The sequence below is a fragment of the Cylas formicarius genome, unplaced genomic scaffold, assembly GCF_029955315.1.
Source record: "Cylas formicarius isolate icCylForm1 unplaced genomic scaffold, icCylForm1.1 PGA_scaffold_6__28_contigs__length_40554024, whole genome shotgun sequence".
NCBI classification, from domain to species: Eukaryota; Metazoa; Arthropoda; class Insecta; order Coleoptera; family Brentidae; genus Cylas; species Cylas formicarius.
The window spans coordinates 543,431-562,856 of NW_026844347.1; the positions used below are offsets into that span (position 1 = coordinate 543,431).

Sequence of the window (19,426 nt, forward strand, 5' to 3'; positions counted from 1 at the left end):
GTCAAATAAACTCGTGAGTCAAATGCCGTTTACCGCACTTGTTGCATAATATATTATTGCCGCCAGACGACCAAACCTTATTTTGACCGTATTTCTTCTTTGCGGCCATGGGCAGATCATATCTCAACTGAGTTGAATCTTCGTGAATGACGTAGGAGGAACCTTTAAGCTTACTTTTCGCTTGAAAAACTTCAGCTCTTTTAGTGATAGATATGAAATTGACGATTAGCAAAAAAAAAACAATATAGCAAAGATAGTTTAATAACGCCACCGAAGTTTCCAGCCAGTAAATAAAATTAATATAAAAACTACAATCCACTCGATGTCCTATAACCTAAAACGCGATAGTGTATGGACGCCTTTGGGTACTCTTCAGAGAACAGTTCGAATTCCGTCGTTTATTCAAGCCCGCTAGTCACTAAGCATAAGGTGAACCGCAGTCGGAATAATTACTACCTCGTACTACCTTGTCGAATACTGTTAAACGAGACGGTGTACTTAGTGAGACAACATGAATTTTCAAGCATTTGTGCTGTTTTCGATATTGGGTAAGTAAGCTTTCAAATTTTGTTATCAATTTTTGCTTCGATTGAAGTTTGAGTTTGTTCCAAGTGATTGAATCAATTTATGCGCAGGGTTTTTGTTCTACAAACGATGCTTTTGCACTTTGATGTTCAACTTTGTCACCAGATCTCAAGGCTGGACGTTTCCAAACAAGTAGCAAAAACGGGTTTTTGTGCTTTTTTTTCCGTTCGCGCTTGGTAAAATATTCAACAAAAATGCAAGTGGCACTTTTTTGTATGTACACGGATTCATTCGATGTATTATTCGAATAAAATGAAAAAAAAAAAAACTTAACTAGATTTTCCGTTAATCCTCAATAACAAAGTTAGGCAGTACCAAATGGGTAGCAACATGTTAAAGAAAATGAAATATCGGGTATTTCGGCATAGCTCACGAAGCTATCGCTTATTGAATTTCGATTCTTCATATGTTTTAAACATCTTGCCAAGGAAATACAAGGTGGCAATTTTTTTCAGAGAAAAAAAAATTTTTGCATTATCTAAGAAACGATTGTGGATATCTTTGTCAAGAAGCATTTTTAGTAGTAGTATGTAGCGTCCGTCCGCGGGTTTGTATCGTATATTTTCTTTTGTTTTTTGTCTCACAAGATTCATGTACCAAATTTCATGAAAACATCGAAAATAATTTCTTAGATATTTTTTCCTAACAAAAAATCAACTATCGTTTGAGAAGATAAGATAATTTCTGCATAAAAATTACACCTTTGGTATGAACGACTCGATCTGTATTGGTTAGTTTTTGTTTCTACACTTCTTTTAAAGTGACACTGAGCATGAACTGAAGATGTGACCACATCTTACGATCGCAACACTTTTCTGAAATGAATACTCAAGATACACAAGGTAATGGTGAGTCAATATTGAAGGCTATATGGTGGTAAAGTTGGTAATAATATAAGTGATGTTCCGCTGTCATTTACTCAAACTCAAGGAAATAGAATAAATAATAGATACGTTAAGATGGTTATGAAAATCAACAACTTATTTTTTAAGTCATTAAAAAGTGATTTAACAGTGGTGTTTATGAACTGTAATTTATTCCAGACAGACTCGATTTGTAGGTATCTTTAAAAATTGTTGACCAATTTACCGAAATGCAGCATTTTAGATTTAATTATTTTCGTTAGGAACGCATAAAGTATGCCTGAGAAGTACCATTTTTTATTAAAAAATATACGATACAAATTGCAGGCGGATGACACTGGTAGATACTTATTTAGGTTAGCTAAATACAAGGATACATTGTAAGCACAGAAACTTGTATTTATTTGGTTCTCCTTAATGCAAGTATTGTTAACCCTGAAACTATGCAGGATGGGCACTCTTAATATCATGAAAGAGGCATAAGGCATGGAAGCTACCAAAATTAAATTATCTGAGGTGGAAATATTTCAGGAAACACAAATTTATTGGTTTTTAGAAAAAGAAGTTATACACAAATTGTAGTTTACAATGAGTTTCACTTGTTTGTACATATTTGAGCTACTACTATCAATGTTGAAATTCTGACAGAACACTTCGTATTTTTGTGCAATTTAATGTTTTTTATAAAAAAAACTATGCTAAAATTTGAATGTTTGTACTAACAGTTTAAAATTCAAATTGTAGACAAAACGAATGAATTTCAAAAAAAGTCATTTTAAATTCTCCAACTTTTGTATAACTTTGTTTTGTTAAATTTGAAATAAATATTCTATAAGAAAAATCCAAAATTAGAAAATTTGGTTATTCTAGATTATTTTTTAGTTCACCTCATTTGGTAGCTTCAAGTATATCTAATGGTTTACAAGTTACCCCAATGGCTACTATGTATGTGAACTACCGAACCAATAATTATCGAGGACTTGCAATTTTTTTTACCATTTTTTCTAGAAACCTATAGGGTTCCTATTTTTGAATTAAAAAGCAATATTCTTGTTATTCTAGAACCTGGTTATTCGATGTAATTGATCAGTTAATTTCAATAAAATTTCTGCTATTTCTGAAAAATATGAAAAAATCGATTTATCATACATTTTATTAGTTAATATGTTCAATTTAACTATAAATAAAGAAGTCAAATAAACGCAAACCAATAAGTAATGATGATTTTTAATGTTATATTGCTTACGTAGCTAAAATATGTAATAATTTAATACGCTCTGTTTGTTTTTCTAGGCTTAATCGGATGTCAGTCTCTAAACGACTTGGACTTGAACGAACTCGAGAAGACAATCAAAGAAAATGGCGGGCCAGATATGAGCGGGTTGGAGGGCAAGTTGAACGACACAAAGCTTAATGTCGAACAAGTCGAAAAAGTCTTACGAGAAAAATGTGAAAAGCAGGGTGCTGGTGATGCCGTCGAGTCCTTGAAGGTTTGTAATATCGTGCATTTTGCGTAAATAATAAAACCAATACAGTTTGCTTGCACAACGATATAAATTTATTTGTTTTGCCAATATATGCTCAGATAAAAAGCTACGGTGCGAGACAGGGGTTCGTGTCTAACGACATATCGGGCAGGCGGGAAGTGAACTCGCCCAAGACAACCCCAGTCATAGGCGTGCTAGTATAATAATAATATATTTGGTACGTATACCTCGTGGTCCCAGTAAGGACAAAAACAAATTTAAAACCGCATCTCAATATTTAAAAAAGGAAATTAACGCTCATCGCATCATCAGTCTATTATTTTTTCACAACTCTTGGAAAAATTCCCCTACACGTGACCTTGAGCAACGCAAACACAAATTATAATCTGTGTAATTTTAATTAGAACAAAACAAATCAACTTCTATAGTACTCTCTGAAAAAAAAACATATTGATAATTATCAATATAGCAAACATTTCTTGTTTTTAGAAATCTCGTTTCGTTTGACACCTGTTTTTTTTTTTTTTTTTTCAGAGAGTACTATAGAAGTTGATTTGGCTTTGTATTGTAAATTGCACTAGTTTTATCTTCATTTAATATGAGCCAATTTTGATTGAACCAATTGTTTGTCTTATATTTTTTGTAAAACTTAGCTTTAGCATTTTTTCCTGAGATCGTGTCGTGTCGTGTCGTCAGCGTAACATGTAGTTTCCAAATTTTATTCGTTCAAAGCACTATATAAATCAAGAATAATACCGGACCAAGAATAGTCCCCTGACCTATGCAATTTTGTTATTTTTGGTTTTGGATTTTATGAGAGCATCATCACTCAAAATCACATGTTAAATTTCACACACAAAATTGTTGTAAATTGAATCAAATAACAAAAACCTAAACATTCTAATTTTTGCAGTCTGAGTGTCAAATATATGGCATCTTTTACATGGCACTGTTCATTTGATTTTCAAACAATTAAAAAGATAAATAGGTCACGGTTTCATTGCAAACACTCAAATTTGCAGCATTAACGTGTCTGCTTTTGCTTTGATGTATGTATATATATATATATATATATATATATATATATATATATATATATATATATATATATATATATATATATATATATATATATATATATATATATATATATATATATATATATATATATATATATATATATATATATATCCGAAAACACTTGGAATACTCGAAGTGTGAGCATTGAAGATGCCAAGTGAGATCTTGGCGAAACGTCTTCAGGATTCCAACAAACGAACGGATGATATCCCGGAATATATTGTCAGCATATTTTTCCATTCATGAATCAATAAGTAGGTCAGAGGAAATAATAAAACAAATAAATAAAAGGGAATGTAATTTGTGTTTGTTGCATGCGCAAGTTACCCTTTAAAACTATTTAAATGCGTTAAAATATTTTGAATATTTATTTCACCACCTTCATAATATAATAATATAAACAAAATTTAATGCAACGAAAACACGAAAAATCCGCAGGAACTCTTAAAACTTTATGGGCTGACAAATTTGTGTTTTATTTAAGAAAATATTTTTTTGTGAAGATCACGTCACTCACTGTTTTGGTTTGCAAAAACTAAGAGTCGTAAAAAAAGTATAACATACAACATATGTATAATATGCAGATACGCGATATTAAACACTCAGTCTGCTCGTTCCAAAACAAACTCCACTAACACCACATCAAACTTGTATGAATGCTGTATATGGTGCACTAATATATTATGTTATTTCCATAGTCGTTTTAAAACAATCGTTGTTTGTTGTTTCCCTGCATGGGATAAACTACAACATTTTTGAGGAAAACTAGTTTTACATACCTACACTACCACACAGCTGTCTTGGAAAGTTGGAAACCACCAAACTTAAAATACTGAAAATAACACCATTTTTAAAGAAAATAATAATAATTATTATAATAAAGGGACTTTAATGCGTGAGGCAGGCACTCCGCCCTCATGCTCGTCTTCCGCCCCTCTGGTTCACTCGCGAACACTCTTTTTAGGCGGGGATCGCAAATATTCCCCTGTTGCCACCTTTCACGTTAATCGCGCACTGCATGGTATTTATTTTTTATAATAAAATTCCATGTTTTTGCAGGGACAACAGGAACAACTGAAAAATTGTGTCACGACTCACGTCAACGCTTCCCAAATACAAGATGAATTGGAGGAGGCCAAAAAAACCGGTTCGATGGACGAAGTGTTCGCAAAATATTGTAAAAAATGGCCGGACGTTTACCAGTGCGTCGAGAACGTCACGTCGACAGTTAGACAATGCATGAGCGATCAAGAAGAAAAGGCATTCAACAAAAGTTTGAATATAATGCAGGAGCTTCAGGAGTTTATGTGTTTTAAGGATGGCGACCGACTTGCCAGTAAGTAAGACTTACATAACATTACATTCAAGACTATTATTTGTGTAAAGTGGGTAGTAACAACAAAAACAAACTCCCGAGTTTCCGCCATCTTCAGAAAAGGTTTATAATTATAGGTACCCAATTGACTGTTATTCATTGTATATCATTTTTGTTGTAACATTTCTTTCGTTTAGTATTAGATTCTCTTAAAAACTTTAGGGAAGTTTAATGAACCAGCCAACCGATATGATATGGATATACAGGATGTCCCAAGTTTTAATTGAGAAACCTCAGGAACTAGTTTTAGACTTCTCCATTTATTTTTAAAAAATGTCAACGATTTGTTCGTCACTATTTTTTCAATGTCGTTTCGAACTTTCCCTTTTAGATCTGGGACCCCTTGTGTATTTGATATTATCGTCTTTTCAGTTTTCACATAATATTATTAAACCGTCGTTCTGCACTGAGCAATTTGCAGCAAATGGCGCCTAAAGAATTTAATGTACGCAAACGACAAAGAATGTCGTTGCAACTGGGAATCAATATTTATTCTCCGAAGTTTTTTTCATGCGAACAACTTTCGTTTGTAAATGAGAGTGTTTATTTCACATGTGAGTTAATGGTTTATAAGCAAACGTAATTATCTGCATGCGTTTATAAATATTTGGCTAATTTATTGCTATATGATTGCACGGCCAAGATAATTAGATATCCCTATTAAATAAATAAAAAAATGAAAATATTTTTCGAAATTGAATGGACAATTTTTTAAAACTTAAACTGCTATTATGAACTAAGTCACATTTTATTTAATTATAAGTCAAAAACTATAATTATGATAATTATTTATTTATTATTAATTATGCATATTTAATATATAATATAAAAATTAATAAAATACTATAGGTTGTTTTCAAGATGCAGAAAATCCGGTTCACAATGAGATGCGACAATTTTGCACACTTTTGATTTGTAACAAAATAAATATTTATATAAATATTTTGATTCTTTCTTTATAAAAAAAGATATGCAATAAGCAAAATTTTCCCATGACAATTTTATCAAAAAAGTAAACTTTTTGCTTATAATGGGTTATGGCACAAAATTATAGAAATATTATTAAACTTCTCTTGATGGAAATGTGAGCACTAATATTTTGAAAACTAGACATTGAGCCCAGGAAGAAATTTGTTCGGAACGTCAAAGACTACATCATAATATATTTTTTAATTGGCTGAAAGCCATTTTGCGCATATTATAATTTTCAATTAATATTATTAAACCGTCGTTCCGCACTGAGCAATTTGCAGCAAATGGTGCATAAATAATTTAATGTGCACAAACGCCAAAGAATGTCGTTGCAACTGGAAATCAATATTTATTCTCCGAAGTTTTTTCCATGCGAACAACTTTCGCTTGTAAATCAGAGTGTTTATTTCACATGCGAGTTAATGGTTTATAAGCAAACGTAATTATTTGCATGCGTTTATAAATATTTGGCTAATTTATTGCTATATGATTGCACGCGGCCAAGATAATTAAGATATCCTTTGAAAATATTGTCATTTCCCGTTATACGGGAAATGAGTGTAAACTTGATTATTTTAAATTGAATGCTGTATAAAGTATTTCATTTCTTGTTCATGTAAGACGATTTACGTCTGTGAAGAATGCTGTTTAGAAACAAAATGACACAAAGTTCAAATTAATGTAAAAAATTTAGGGGCCTTATCGCCTCTGTATTTTTTTCCGTTCAATTAACTGGAGCTCACTGTCAATGCATATAAAACCAATTCGCACTTTCTTTTTGACCGATTAAGATTTATTGGATTTAGTGGATAATAATGGTCATCAACAGAAAGTCGAAATTGACCTATTTTTATCTACATTTGATCTATTTTGTAGTGTTTGTCGCTGAAGGAGGAGTCGAATGCGTTCAAGAACAAAGAGAGGGAATACAAAATTGCGTAAACAAGACGGTGGGCAGCAGATTCCCATCTCCTGATGAGTTTTCTGTTACAAATTTGCCAACATTTTTATTTTCTGAACAAGATTGCGGGTAAGTTTACTTCGTACACATTGTTGTGAGATGAGTGATATAATATTTGGGTTACTTAAACGGATTAACAGATAGTTATTTTTCTTATACGCGACAAGTTTCAACATACGGGAGATTTATAAAAATGTGTTGCACCAAATTTGCTAGTTGATAATGTGACATATATACAGGGTGTTAGTGAATTACAACTATATAACTATATAATATAATAGTTAGCAAGATGAGAACTGTAAATGATTTCAAAACACTTTTTCACCTTTTGTCGCAGAACTGCAGAATATTCTTATTATTAATTAGTAATTTATTATTATAAAAAAAGATACACGAAAAAATTGCACCTTTCTGCAAGCATTTGCTTGTACACACTACACAACACGATCTGAGTTAAACTTTCAATATTTGCATTGGGATAGTCGATCAACCACGAATTAACTTTCACTTTCAAGCTTTTCCTAAACTTTATTTCTTATATTATATTGCGCTTGCATCGGAATACTGTGGTTGGTAATCCCAAATAAATTGATTGATTCACATAGACGTTTGTTTACTATGTTTCCTATGTTATTTTTATAAAAATAATTAGTATACCATGTTTATACTAACTAGTAGTATTATATGTAGGTTGTCATTGATATCACATCATATAATCTAATTAGTGAACCTAGAACTCTCCAAAAACGACGACTATTGTAGCTGTTTTACATGTTATTGCCAATCTGACAACCGTGATAACGATCAAACAACCCAATGTTAACAAATGCCAATAAGTTGTGAAACATATTTAAGTCTATTTAGCTGGTACGTGGTTATGCCTCGTATTATACCTTGTTTACCGACTTCACCGATTAAAAAGGGGAAAAATCTTAGGAGTTATAAGGTCGGACGATCAACAAGAAACTCACGATATCACTTAATGACATGGACGTGAATCAATATTCGCTACTTACAAATCTCATTCCTTTTATCCATAATATTAACCTTTTTATGCAGAATGACTTTGAGACCAATCACTCTACTCTGGAAGCTTGAAAATTTCGGTGTGCACGGCAACTTACTTCGTTTGTTGCAAAGTTACCGATAAGTAGTTGTGAACGGTGGAAAGTCGCTTTATGCGAACGTAATGTCCGGGGTCCCTCGGGGATCACACTTCGGACCCTTATTTTTCAAAATTTTTATATTAGATATTGGAAGCGGTTTTCAATATTCAGTAACAGCCTCATTCGCAGATGACTTTAAAATAAGAAAGAAATAAAATATTTTGGAGTTCTTTCTTCTGACCGTCTCTGGCAACGTCTCTCAAAGCTCTCTGACTTCGCGTCGCGCCGCCCCGCCGTCGCTCTAACTTCGCACTGTTAGCCTTGTTGACGAGTCTTTCACAGAGTCCAACAATCTTATTGAGTCTAATCCTTATTGAGTGCGCTCTAAGCTATACTTTTTTTATAGAAAGAATCAGATCTAACTACTTCTTACTCTCCGCCTATTAGATGTACTCGCATGTAAAATAACTGTATTTTTCTGAACAACGAAGATACGGACTTATTCAACTTAAGCCTAAATCTGTTTAAAAGAAGCGTATACAAAATTTTGTAACATTCTTTGAATTACTGTCCATTAGCTTAGGAAATATCTAGTTAAGTTTCTTTTATATTCCCGATCATGTGTAATCTTATATTTAATATGCGCTATCCTGTAATTGGGCAGTCTCGCCTGCCTCTTGGTTAGCCTTTGAGTTTATAGAATAAATATAAAATAAAATTGAAAATAACATCGGCAATTGCTAACAAACTTAATTTAAACAAGAATTATTACACCATAAACAGTTTAACAAATAAACAATGATAGAACATGGGGCATACTAAATTACAAGAACGAAAAATTGTCAACAAATGGAATGCATTTTTATCCTAGAGTAGAATTTATCATCGCGGATATAGGGTGTAGTATGTAAAAGATTAAACTTAACTTCCATCAACTCCCATAAATTTAAACGTTTTTAGCGAACAATTTACGCGAATATACCTGCCTATTATCTCAAAATATTTATTAAAATTAAATCATTTTCAGCGATTTTGATACCGTCAGACATTGCATCATCCAAGAACTAGATAAGTGCAAGGATACAACTCCGTCCAATATTGTGGATGCATTCTTTAAGTTTTTGAAGAAACAAATGCCCTGTGAGAAAAAGGTCCTAGAAGTCAAAGAGGCCTCACCGCAAACCAGCAGTTCATCAACATTTTTTATTTCCAGCTCTATGCTATACGTCATTTTTATTTACAGACTGTTGAACTGGTAGATTATTAGGGCATGCAGTGTCGCGTAGATGTGATTAATTTCTGAGTGTTACTGGTGTGTTACATTCGAGTTTTAAGTGTTTTTACGTTTTTATTTTTCTACAACCAAATCATGTTCAGATTATTTAATTTTATCTATCTGCGATTTCGTCTGTAGGTAAGTTTCTTATATATAGGTTTCCTTATTTATATAGTGAGCGAAGATATTTAATATTCCCAAAGATTGCTTAAAAATGTTGTACAAATAACATCCGTTAAATTATATATACTTAGTTTTTGATTGTGATATTAGTTTGTTTGGTAAATTGTTTATAAAAATAAAAGACATCTGTACTGTAGTTGTCGTAACTTAATATTTATATCCATTTCCCTTTTATCTGCATTCTTGGTTGTTGGGAAGGGCGCAAAAAGATAGTTGCTGCGATTGCTAACCTTGCCACCAGATGTAACCATACACCTATTTTTATGTCAATATATAGTCAAATAGAAACCCAACAACCCAGTAAAAACTTCATCTCAATATCATTAAAATTTAAAATAAGTTTAATTTCGAGAAGCGTTTGTACTTCATAATGTCTAATTTAGGCTAACCCTAATTTACCAAATAAAATGTTAATTAATTATTTGGGATGCCAAAACGTATACAATATAGTATGAAATGAACACACATTTTTATTACAGTGAATATAGTGTATTATGCTCTTTTACTACTGTTTTAATTAAGAGAATACAGTTGAATAGTTATAGTTTATAGATGTTAGGATAAAAGTGTCTTCTAAATGGATTATTATTGTAAAATGCATCTACTAACTACATTGAAACTGTTATACGATTAAGAACTCTCAAATTTTCATCTTCTATTCTATACTGCTTTGCTCAAAAGTGTTATATAGGAGTAAGAACCTTTTAACACCTGAAATAGAGTAAAAGACTATTAGAAAACTTCTGTTAATACCAATTAATTGTTGATTTGAAATATTAAGTAGAGCAGATAATTAGAGAATAGAACGTGTTGGTTAGTGAGTTAGGTGGTTTGTAAAATTTTTCGATTATGAGATTATGAGATTAAGTCACTGTGAAAAAAATTAACGCTTACCTTATACTTGTTGTTCTCTGGTACAACTATCTTAAGTCGGGTGTATACCTACTAGGTTTGCCACCAGTGTAGCGTTACCATATTATACATAACAGGAACATCATGTATACCATGATAACGCTATACTAACCAAAACTAAACTAATCAGTCTACCTCGTGGTGCGACGTGCGCATGGGTATCCAATTTGAAAAACTTGTTGCCAATACTTACGGCAAGTAATAAGGAGTAGTTCATTGGCGCTATCAGAGCTTGGGAAGTGATCGGGTTTCTGCACTTGAGAAGCATGAATATGAAATCCTTTTTAATTTCATTGTCAAATTTGTACCAATCCGCTGTTAGCAAAATGTTGAATAACTCTTCGCTCTAAAAATAATACCTTCAAAAACGCTATTTTCTCTTCATCTAGTCAGGAAAGTTTCAGTTGCGTCAATGCGATGTTTAAAACAATTATTACATCTAGAATAGTATATTATGCAATAATAAGAAGTTTCTCAACTAAACTAACTGAATTAAACTTGCACAAGCGTACCGTATGTAACGAAAACATCAGATCCTCATAACTGATTATTTTAAAGTAGGGAGTAGGAAACTGTATATTTATTCCGTTGATGAACTTCTTCAGTCACTCGTTTATTAAATATTTAATCTCCTTGTTCCAAAACAAATTCGTCATTGAAACGGTGTTCATCAAACGTGTTGCATAATATACTATATTAATATTACAGTTATACAAGTTACAAAAGTTTACAAAAAAGCTGTAATAAATATGAACTTCTATTGGGATTGTTATATATACGTTTCTGAAATAGTTGTAATACTGTTAATGTAGGATATTTTATAATGTTATAACCTGAGATAATGTTCTCCCAACACTGAAAAGCTGTTTGTTTTAGCTTTTACAAAGTAAATTTGTATTTTTGTAACAATAACAATAATAATTAGTCGAGTTGCTTAAAAATTATAAAGTGATACTGGTTAGTTGAATTACGATTATTTATTTTAATAGTTATAAGTGCTATGACGCAAAAAAATTGTATTATTAACTTTTGAAATTGAGCTAAATATCGTAACATACTTCGTCCATTAACTTCTGGCCTGAAATGGTGGACATCGACAATCCGTTAACCCAACCGATAAACAACATGGATGTAGGAATAGAATGACCCTGAAAATATGGTACGATAAGGGGTCGTTTGCTGCCAATGCCGATAATATCTTATGAAGCAACTTTGAAAATTTGCTTGAGTGGACCTTCAACATGCGCATGCGCCAGATTTAAAATCCCGTTTTTAACATGCCTGCTACCAGATCGCCACGTTTGTATGTGACAATATATGCGGCAATATATTGTCAAAATAAGCCTAGATATCGTTAAATGTTCTGGGAAAACGAGTTAAGTTTGTGCAATTCACTGTTTAAAAAAAATGGTGCAACGTGCAATATTATCTAATAGTTATAAGATGGTAATATATCAACTTACGTAAAACATGCGAAAGAAAGAGCAGCCAATTATTGCCCCGGTCAGCAAGACGTGCAGCAAAATTGTGCTCGCAAAGCAATCGTTCAGTAAATTTACCATTCTGAAATTAAATCTTCTTACAGCACCTAAGGACTTAAGAACGTAAAAAATGATATTCATAGGGAACAGAAAAATTAAGGTGCATCATGCAGCGACGAGGGTTCATATTTATAATAACTTGGCCCCTCTGACATATTCATAGAGCTACTAGATATATATAAGAGGCGTTGCCTATACAGACAGAAGAAACATTTAATATGCTCATGCGCAAATCTTTACCTTTCAGTATTTTTTCAAAATATGACCAGATCCAATTAAATTTTTATCAAAAAAAAAACGAGTTAGTTTTGGTTAGTGGAAGCAAATCATAAAGTGCTGGTTGGTATATGTGACATTTATGGCTATACGAACATGTCAAAGCGGACTGAGATAAGTAACCTTAATTATAATATTTAGCTACATCTGGATATACTTGGGGCCAATAACAACGTTTTCTGTTGACTATTTGATGGGATCTGGGCATATTTTAAGGAAATTTCCTTTTTCTTGTGCCTTATTCTCAGTGCACATTGGTGATTACTATATCATATCCAATTTTATGCAGCCATGGTCTGAGGTTTTGCAACCACGGTAACTCTTTTATCTTTTAGCTTGCCCTGCATAACAAGATGAAGTCGGATATATTTCTAGTTTAGTTTCATATATCCGAAGTAGGAAAGTTTGCGTTCTATTGTTTTGTCATTCGCAATTGGACCTCTTCGTTGGTTACACATGGTGAATTCAAGATATTCTAAGCATGTGTTTGTAGCAGCATCTAAATGGTCAGTGTCGAAACTTGCACCCCATATGTTAGTATTGCGAAAACGTATTACCTAAGACTGCGATTAAAAGATGTTCTACTCTTCTCTATCCGGATTTCAATTCAATTTATTTCTCTCCATTTGTTTTAAAAATAATGTCAAGAAGGTAAAACAAAATTGCGGTATTCTTGGTTAAAAAAGAATTGGAAACATTTTCTGATGTTGGCTTCAAAAGTGCCTGTATTCTCAGCCTATGTAACGTCTCTGTATATTTAGTAGCTATATGGGACATAATTAATTACCTAATAATTTCATTGTGATATTTTATTGCGGCGGTAAACTTTTTTCTCATCACTTTATTATTTCTCTCAGCGAAAGCAGTAATTAATTGTTTTTGCATATGCCGAAATCTAAAGATGATATACTGTATGATCTCGGCGTCGGACCACGCGATGAAGGCGCAGACTATAAATGAAAACAGAAACACCAGATATTGAAACAGGATGATCGGCATTTTGTAAGTTTCGCTGATTTGAATCGGAAACCAGGCTGGAGCTAGCAGACCGCATAATTCAGTTAAATTTTTCTGACGGTTTATCTTCTCACATGATGGGTCGAAAACGCTGAAAATCACGTAGGTATGTATGGCGAAAAATATATAAATCAAGTGGAGAAATGAGTAAAAGTTCATTTTTTTAGTTAGAATGTCCCACTCCGGGGGCTTTATGGAACTGGTGAATTTGGAAATGCTGTCGCGCAATTTAAACAACGTCTTCGTATTTTTGAAGAAAAACGCGTTAAACCAATAAGCGCCCGCGAGGCTAAGCAATATAACTAGGTCAAAATCTTTTTCCACGTCCAAGTTTCCTAGAAAAAAAAGGTAAATCAATTTACGTAAATCTCACATAAGCTCGGTTTAATCACGTAGTTGATATTCCGACATATTACTGACTTTTTTTTTAAACGAAATCCAAATTTTAGTGTCAATTTATTTACCGTTCCAAATACCAAGAGGAAAGTCATCAGAAGGAAACAGAGATTGTAATTAGCAGAAACTGTTGATTATATTCAATAGTCATGGTCCGGTAATACACTTCGAAAAATTTTGCTTAGTAGTTAAGTGACAGAAATTTACCAATTGGTATTCAGCGGTCAAATTTACTCCTGATTGTTATTAATGTCGTCTAAACTGCGAATTTGCGTATACGTGTCACATATATTGAACTGAGGAAATAGTTTTAAAAAAGCGATCTTTATCGACATTGAAATATCTATACAGAGCGAGTGTCCAAAGCAAAATAAATTCCGGAAATCAAAGATAGTTTTTTTTTCGGAAATATGCGTGTTCCAAATTTGAGATATTACGTCCTCCGCTATTTTTATAACTATAATTATTTTTAAAAATTTAATTTAACCATTTAACATAAACGTTGATTCAACAGAAAACAAGATGTGTTCTATATAAATATTTCTGTCGAGTAGATAAATAAAAAACTTAATTTTTTGTTCTTCATAAGCATTTATCACTAAAATGTATCTGGGATTCAGTTAAGTACAGCATCTACAAGAATACGTTCAAATACGCATCGAATGCGATGCTGCACTTTGGGAATTCAATTTTTTAATTCCAAAAAATTGAATTGAATGGAAGTGGATTCCTTTATTCCTCGAATCAGATAATATTTGTTAAATCACTTTTATATGAAATTTGGCACCTTGTTTTAATTTTATTTTACAACAACTTCATCAGTTGCTGACATCGCTGTTAATTAACATGAAAATAACATTAACATAAAAAATTATTTAATTTACTGAATTTACACCATGTTAGAGACTAATTGTATAAAGCAGTGATTTCAACAGAAACGATTTTGTTGTGTGAAAGAAACGACCCGAGAAAGTGATAATAATAAGGGAAATAATCGTCCACGAACAGGAAGACCGACACCAGGAGAGTGATTTTAGTTTAACAATCTCAACACAAAACTATTTTGACATTAAGATAAGCATTATAACGAAATATTCCTATTGAAGAAATTTATATATATATATATATATATATATATATATATATATATATATATATATATATATATATATATATATATATATATATATATATATATATATATATATATATATATATATATATATATATATATATATATATATATATATATATATATATATATATATATATTTCACGTATTGATTCACGGATGGAAAAATGTGATGACACTGTATTCCGGGATATCATCCGTTCGCTTCTTGAACTCCGACTGGAATCCTGCATATATATATATATATATATATATATATATATATATATATATATATATATATATATATATATATATATATATATGTATATATATATACAGGGTTTTTCACTTAAAACTTCGCATGCCAATAAGTCCAAAACGAAAAGAAATATTTAATTTATGAAAAAGTAGTCAAAGTGTGGGGTCAAGTAGATATTTCCTAAAGTTTAAAAAATTCGACGCCTGCAAAGAGCTGGGCGTCGCGACGCATCGAAAAATTGTTCGATTACAGAGACTTTGGAAATACGCGCATACAAAAGTACATATTATTTAAAAACTTTTTTGTTATTTACTCAAATTTATTTACTTTACCCGTTTCTAAGTTATACCGATCTAAAGTAAACATATCTTGATTAATAAAAAATGTGATTAACGCTTATTTTTACAAGTATGCCATGAATGTTAGTTACTATGGCAACCATTGTTATCGCAGTTGTTTTAAGTGCAATTACAAACAATAGACTTCAACTATTTTAGTATGATTTTATTTATTATTTTTTATCGATTTAGTTCTGATAACATGATAAATAAATGAAAAAACAGTAAAATACCTACAAGTTAATAACCAAAATTATTATTGCAATTAACTACATAATAAGACATTTCAAAAATTTTGTTCAAAATTATGTCCATCTGCTCGAACACAACTATCAAAAACTTTTAACAGATGAGCTTGGGTCACTTGTAGAAGAGTCCTTGTGATAGCGGCACACGCTGCACTAATTTTGTTAATGAGGTCAGCCATATCTTCGATAGGTTCTTCATAGATAACGTTTTTTAGGTAGCTCCAAAGAAAATAATCTGGTGGTGTAATGTCCGGGGACCTCGCCGGCCATCTTACCGGTCCATGAGTACCAATCCATCTATTGGGATATTCTCGGTTCAAATACCTCGTTACTATTTGGGCATTATGTGCAGGCGCTCCATCCTGCTGTAGCCATATATTCATTCTCGTGTCAAGAAGCACTTCTTCTCATAGTTCCGGAAGTGTAGTTTGAAGAAATCTTAAATAGCGATCTGCATTTAAAGTTCCTTCGTAAAAGTAAGGTCCAATAAGGAATCCATCTAATATGCCGCACCAAACATTGATACTAAAAATTCGTTGGTTACCTCTTTCTGTAATCCAACGAGGACGGTTTTCGGACCAAAAACAACAGTTGTGTCTATTAACGATTCCATTATTTTGAAATCGACTTTCGTCGCTCCATAAAATTTTCGAGAGAAAATTTGCATCTTGGCTATACAAATCGGACAATGTCGCTAAGAAATACATTCTTCTAGCATAATCGCCTGGTTCTAGTTTATGAACTAGTTTACTTTTGTACGGGTGAAAAGAGTTTCTATGTAGAATTCTCCACGAAGAACTTATGGTAACACCGGTATTTTCTTTTATCTCTGATAGGGATATCTTTGGGTTATTATCAACCTGCTGAATTACAGCAGTAGTATTTTCATCATTTGTAGCCGTCCTGTTCCTATCTCTTTTAGGTTTTATGAAGCTGCTATATTCTCTTAAGTTTTTACATAAACTTGAAAAGGTTTTTGCATCGGGGACTCTTCTATGCGGATAACGCCGTGCGTAAACTCTTTTTGCTTCTCTACAATTGCATCTGCATTCTCCAAACACCAGTAACATGTTTACTTTTTCCTCATTGCTAAATTGCACCATTTTCACATAATAATTCTTAGTTTTTTTTTAACCGAACAAATTTGGATATTTATTGTGACAAAATGTGACAATTTTTTGATACAGCAATAACAACTTACGTTTGTAATTACACTTAAAACAACTGCGATAACAATGGTTGCCATAGTAACTAACATTCATGGCATACTTGTAAAAATAAGCGTTAATCACATTTTTTATTAATCAAGAAATGTTTACTTTAAATCGGTATAACTTAGAAACGGGTAAAGTAAATAAGTTTGAGTAAATAACAAAAAAGTTTTTAAATAATATGTACTTTTGTATGCGCGTATTTCCAAAGTCTCTGTAATCGAACAATTTTTCGATGCGTCGCGACGCCCAGCTCTTTGCAGGCGTCGAATTTTTTAAACTTTAGGAAATATCTACTTGACCCCACACTTTGACTACTTTTTCATAAATTAAATATTTCTTTTCGTTTTGGACTTATTGGCATGCGAAGTTTTAAGTGAAAAACCCTGTATATATATATACATATATATATATATATATATATATATATATATATATATATATATATATATATATATATATATATATATATATATATATATATATATATATATATATATATATATATATATATATATATATATATATATATATATATATGATGACACTATATTCCGGGATATCATCCGTTCGCTCGTTGAACTCCGACTGGAATCCTGCATCCGACTGGAATCCTGCAAATCTTGCATCCGACTGGAATCCTGCAGACGTTTCGCCAAAATCTCACTTGGCATCTTCAATGCTCGCGTTCCGAAAACACTTCGAACACTGTGTGTTGTGTTCGAAGTGTTTTCGGAACGCGAGCATTGAAGATGCCAAGTGAGATTTTGGCGAAACGTCTGCAGGATTCCAGTCGGATGCAAGATTTGCAGGATTCCAGTCGGATGCAGGATTCCAGTCGGAGTTCAACGAGCGAACGGATGATATCCCGGAATATAGTGTCATCACATTTTTCCATCCGTGAATCAATACGTGAGAATATATATATATATATATATATATATATATATATATATATATATATATATATATATATATATATATATATATATATATATATATATATATATATATATATATATATATATATATATATATATATATATATATATATATATAATTATAAAAATTATCTAAATATTTAAAAAATATTTTCAAAAACGTAGCAAATCAAAATAAATTTAACGTCAAAGACTCAATAGAATTTAAAAAAAAAAATTAAAAATAGCAGATAACTACGTTCTTGTTTGGCTTGATGTCGTGTCATTATATACCAACATACCCTTCGAGCTTATCACATAAGTCATTAAATCAAAATTGGATGAAATTAAACTACACACAGATATTCATCTCGATGAATTTTTAGTTGCTTTAGATTTTACTCTAAAATCCACATTTTATATGTTTTATATGAAATATGTTCTATAAACATGTCGAAAGTTGTGCAGTAGCACAACTTGTTATGGTATATCTAGAAGAAGATGTTATTAAAAACATTCAATTCAGTTTCCCTTTTTTGTATCGATAACACCAAAAAATGAAAACTTTAGGAAAGCATAGAAATTCAAAAAATCAATTAATTACACAACCGATTCTAAAGGCCTTAACAAAATATATAATTCAATTTTAAACTAACAAAATTGAATTATCCAATATATATATATATATATATATATATATATATATATATATATATATATATATATATATATATATATATATATATATATATATATATATATATATATATATATATATATATATATATATATATATATATATATATGTAATTATATGTAATATTTTTTCAAATGTTTTTTAATAATCAATAAAATGTTTGTGATTTTGACAAAAATTGCAAATAACTCACGTTGAACAGAAACACCCAAGTGCGCTATAGTGCTCAGGTAAGTTAACATGCAACATAGGCTTATAATAGCAAGTCTTATGTAAAACCATATGCCAGGGTTGTCCTCTGAGCCATCATCCGGTACTATCAAAAAAATGCGATATAGCCGTAAGGTCAGGTCTAGACAGTTTTTTTCACTTGCCGACATTTTTATTTGGAAGAATGCTTCATTCTCAAAGCTTCGGGCTAGAGGGTTTAAGATTATATACTGCTTATCGGAGCAGGATCGACTTGAAATATTCGCATCACAAGCACATAACTAATAAAAATTAATTAATTAAATCTGCAAAAAGTCTGAAGAAGGAACATTTTTAGCAGCTGGTATAATTTTCTATTAAACTCACAGTCCGCAAAAAACTGATAATTGTTGAAATCTA

General features: G+C 31.5%; 2 protein-coding genes across 4 annotated transcripts; one reads left to right on the forward strand and one right to left on the reverse strand.

Annotated features, from left to right (window-relative positions):
• The first annotated feature begins 402 nt into the window (after positions 1–402).
• LOC132703343 (27 kDa hemolymph glycoprotein-like) lies at positions 403–10,024 on the forward strand. The gene is made up of 5 exons (XM_060672529.1): positions 403–548; positions 2,742–2,938; positions 5,075–5,351; positions 7,239–7,392; positions 9,457–10,024. The coding sequence occupies exons 1-5, from the start codon at positions 512–514 to the stop codon at positions 9,686–9,688; spliced, it is 897 nt and encodes a 298-aa protein (XP_060528512.1). The 5' UTR covers positions 403–511; the 3' UTR covers positions 9,689–10,024.
• LOC132703342 (uncharacterized) lies at positions 9,747–19,208 on the reverse strand. 3 transcript variants are annotated; one of them, XR_009619064.1, is made up of 6 exons: positions 19,011–19,208; positions 13,405–13,969; positions 12,264–12,363; positions 11,859–11,948; positions 10,994–11,159; positions 9,747–10,599 (listed from the first exon to the last, which is right to left on the reverse strand). XR_009619064.1 is itself a non-coding variant. In XM_060672528.1 (6 exons), the coding sequence occupies exons 1-6, from the start codon at positions 19,195–19,197 to the stop codon at positions 10,549–10,551; spliced, it is 867 nt and encodes a 288-aa protein (XP_060528511.1). In that variant the 5' UTR covers positions 19,198–19,208; the 3' UTR covers positions 9,747–10,548. The 3 variants fall into 3 exon arrangements, 2 of the variants coding, with proteins under 2 accessions (XP_060528511.1, XP_060528510.1); XM_060672528.1 differs by having other exon boundaries at positions 10,994–11,146; positions 12,264–12,388; positions 13,709–13,969; XM_060672527.1 differs by having other exon boundaries at positions 10,994–11,146.
• Positions 19,209–19,426: the final 218 nt, after the last annotated feature.

Excerpts from the sequence above, each read along its gene's own strand:
- LOC132703343 (XM_060672529.1), top strand. The coding sequence starts at position 512 with ATGAATTTTCAAGCATTTGTGCTGTTTTCGATATTGG. Across the intron at positions 2,939-5,074 it reads ATGCCGTCGAGTCCTTGAAG|GGACAACAGGAACAACTGAA; the intron begins GTTTGTAATATC and ends ATGTTTTTGCAG. Across the intron at positions 7,393-9,456 it reads TTTTCTGAACAAGATTGCGG|CGATTTTGATACCGTCAGAC; the intron begins GTAAGTTTACTT and ends AATCATTTTCAG.
- LOC132703342 (XM_060672527.1), bottom strand. The coding sequence starts at position 19,197 with ATGTCGGCAAGTGAAAAAAACTGTCTAGACCTGACCTTACGGCTATAT. Across the intron at positions 11,949-12,263 it reads CTTTCTTTCGCATGTTTTAC|GGTCATTCTATTCCTACATC; the intron begins GTAAGTTGATAT and ends CCATATTTTCAG. Across the intron at positions 10,600-10,993 it reads ACTACTCCTTATTACTTGCC|GTGTTAAAAGGTTCTTACTC; the intron begins GTAAGTATTGGC and ends ACTCTATTTCAG.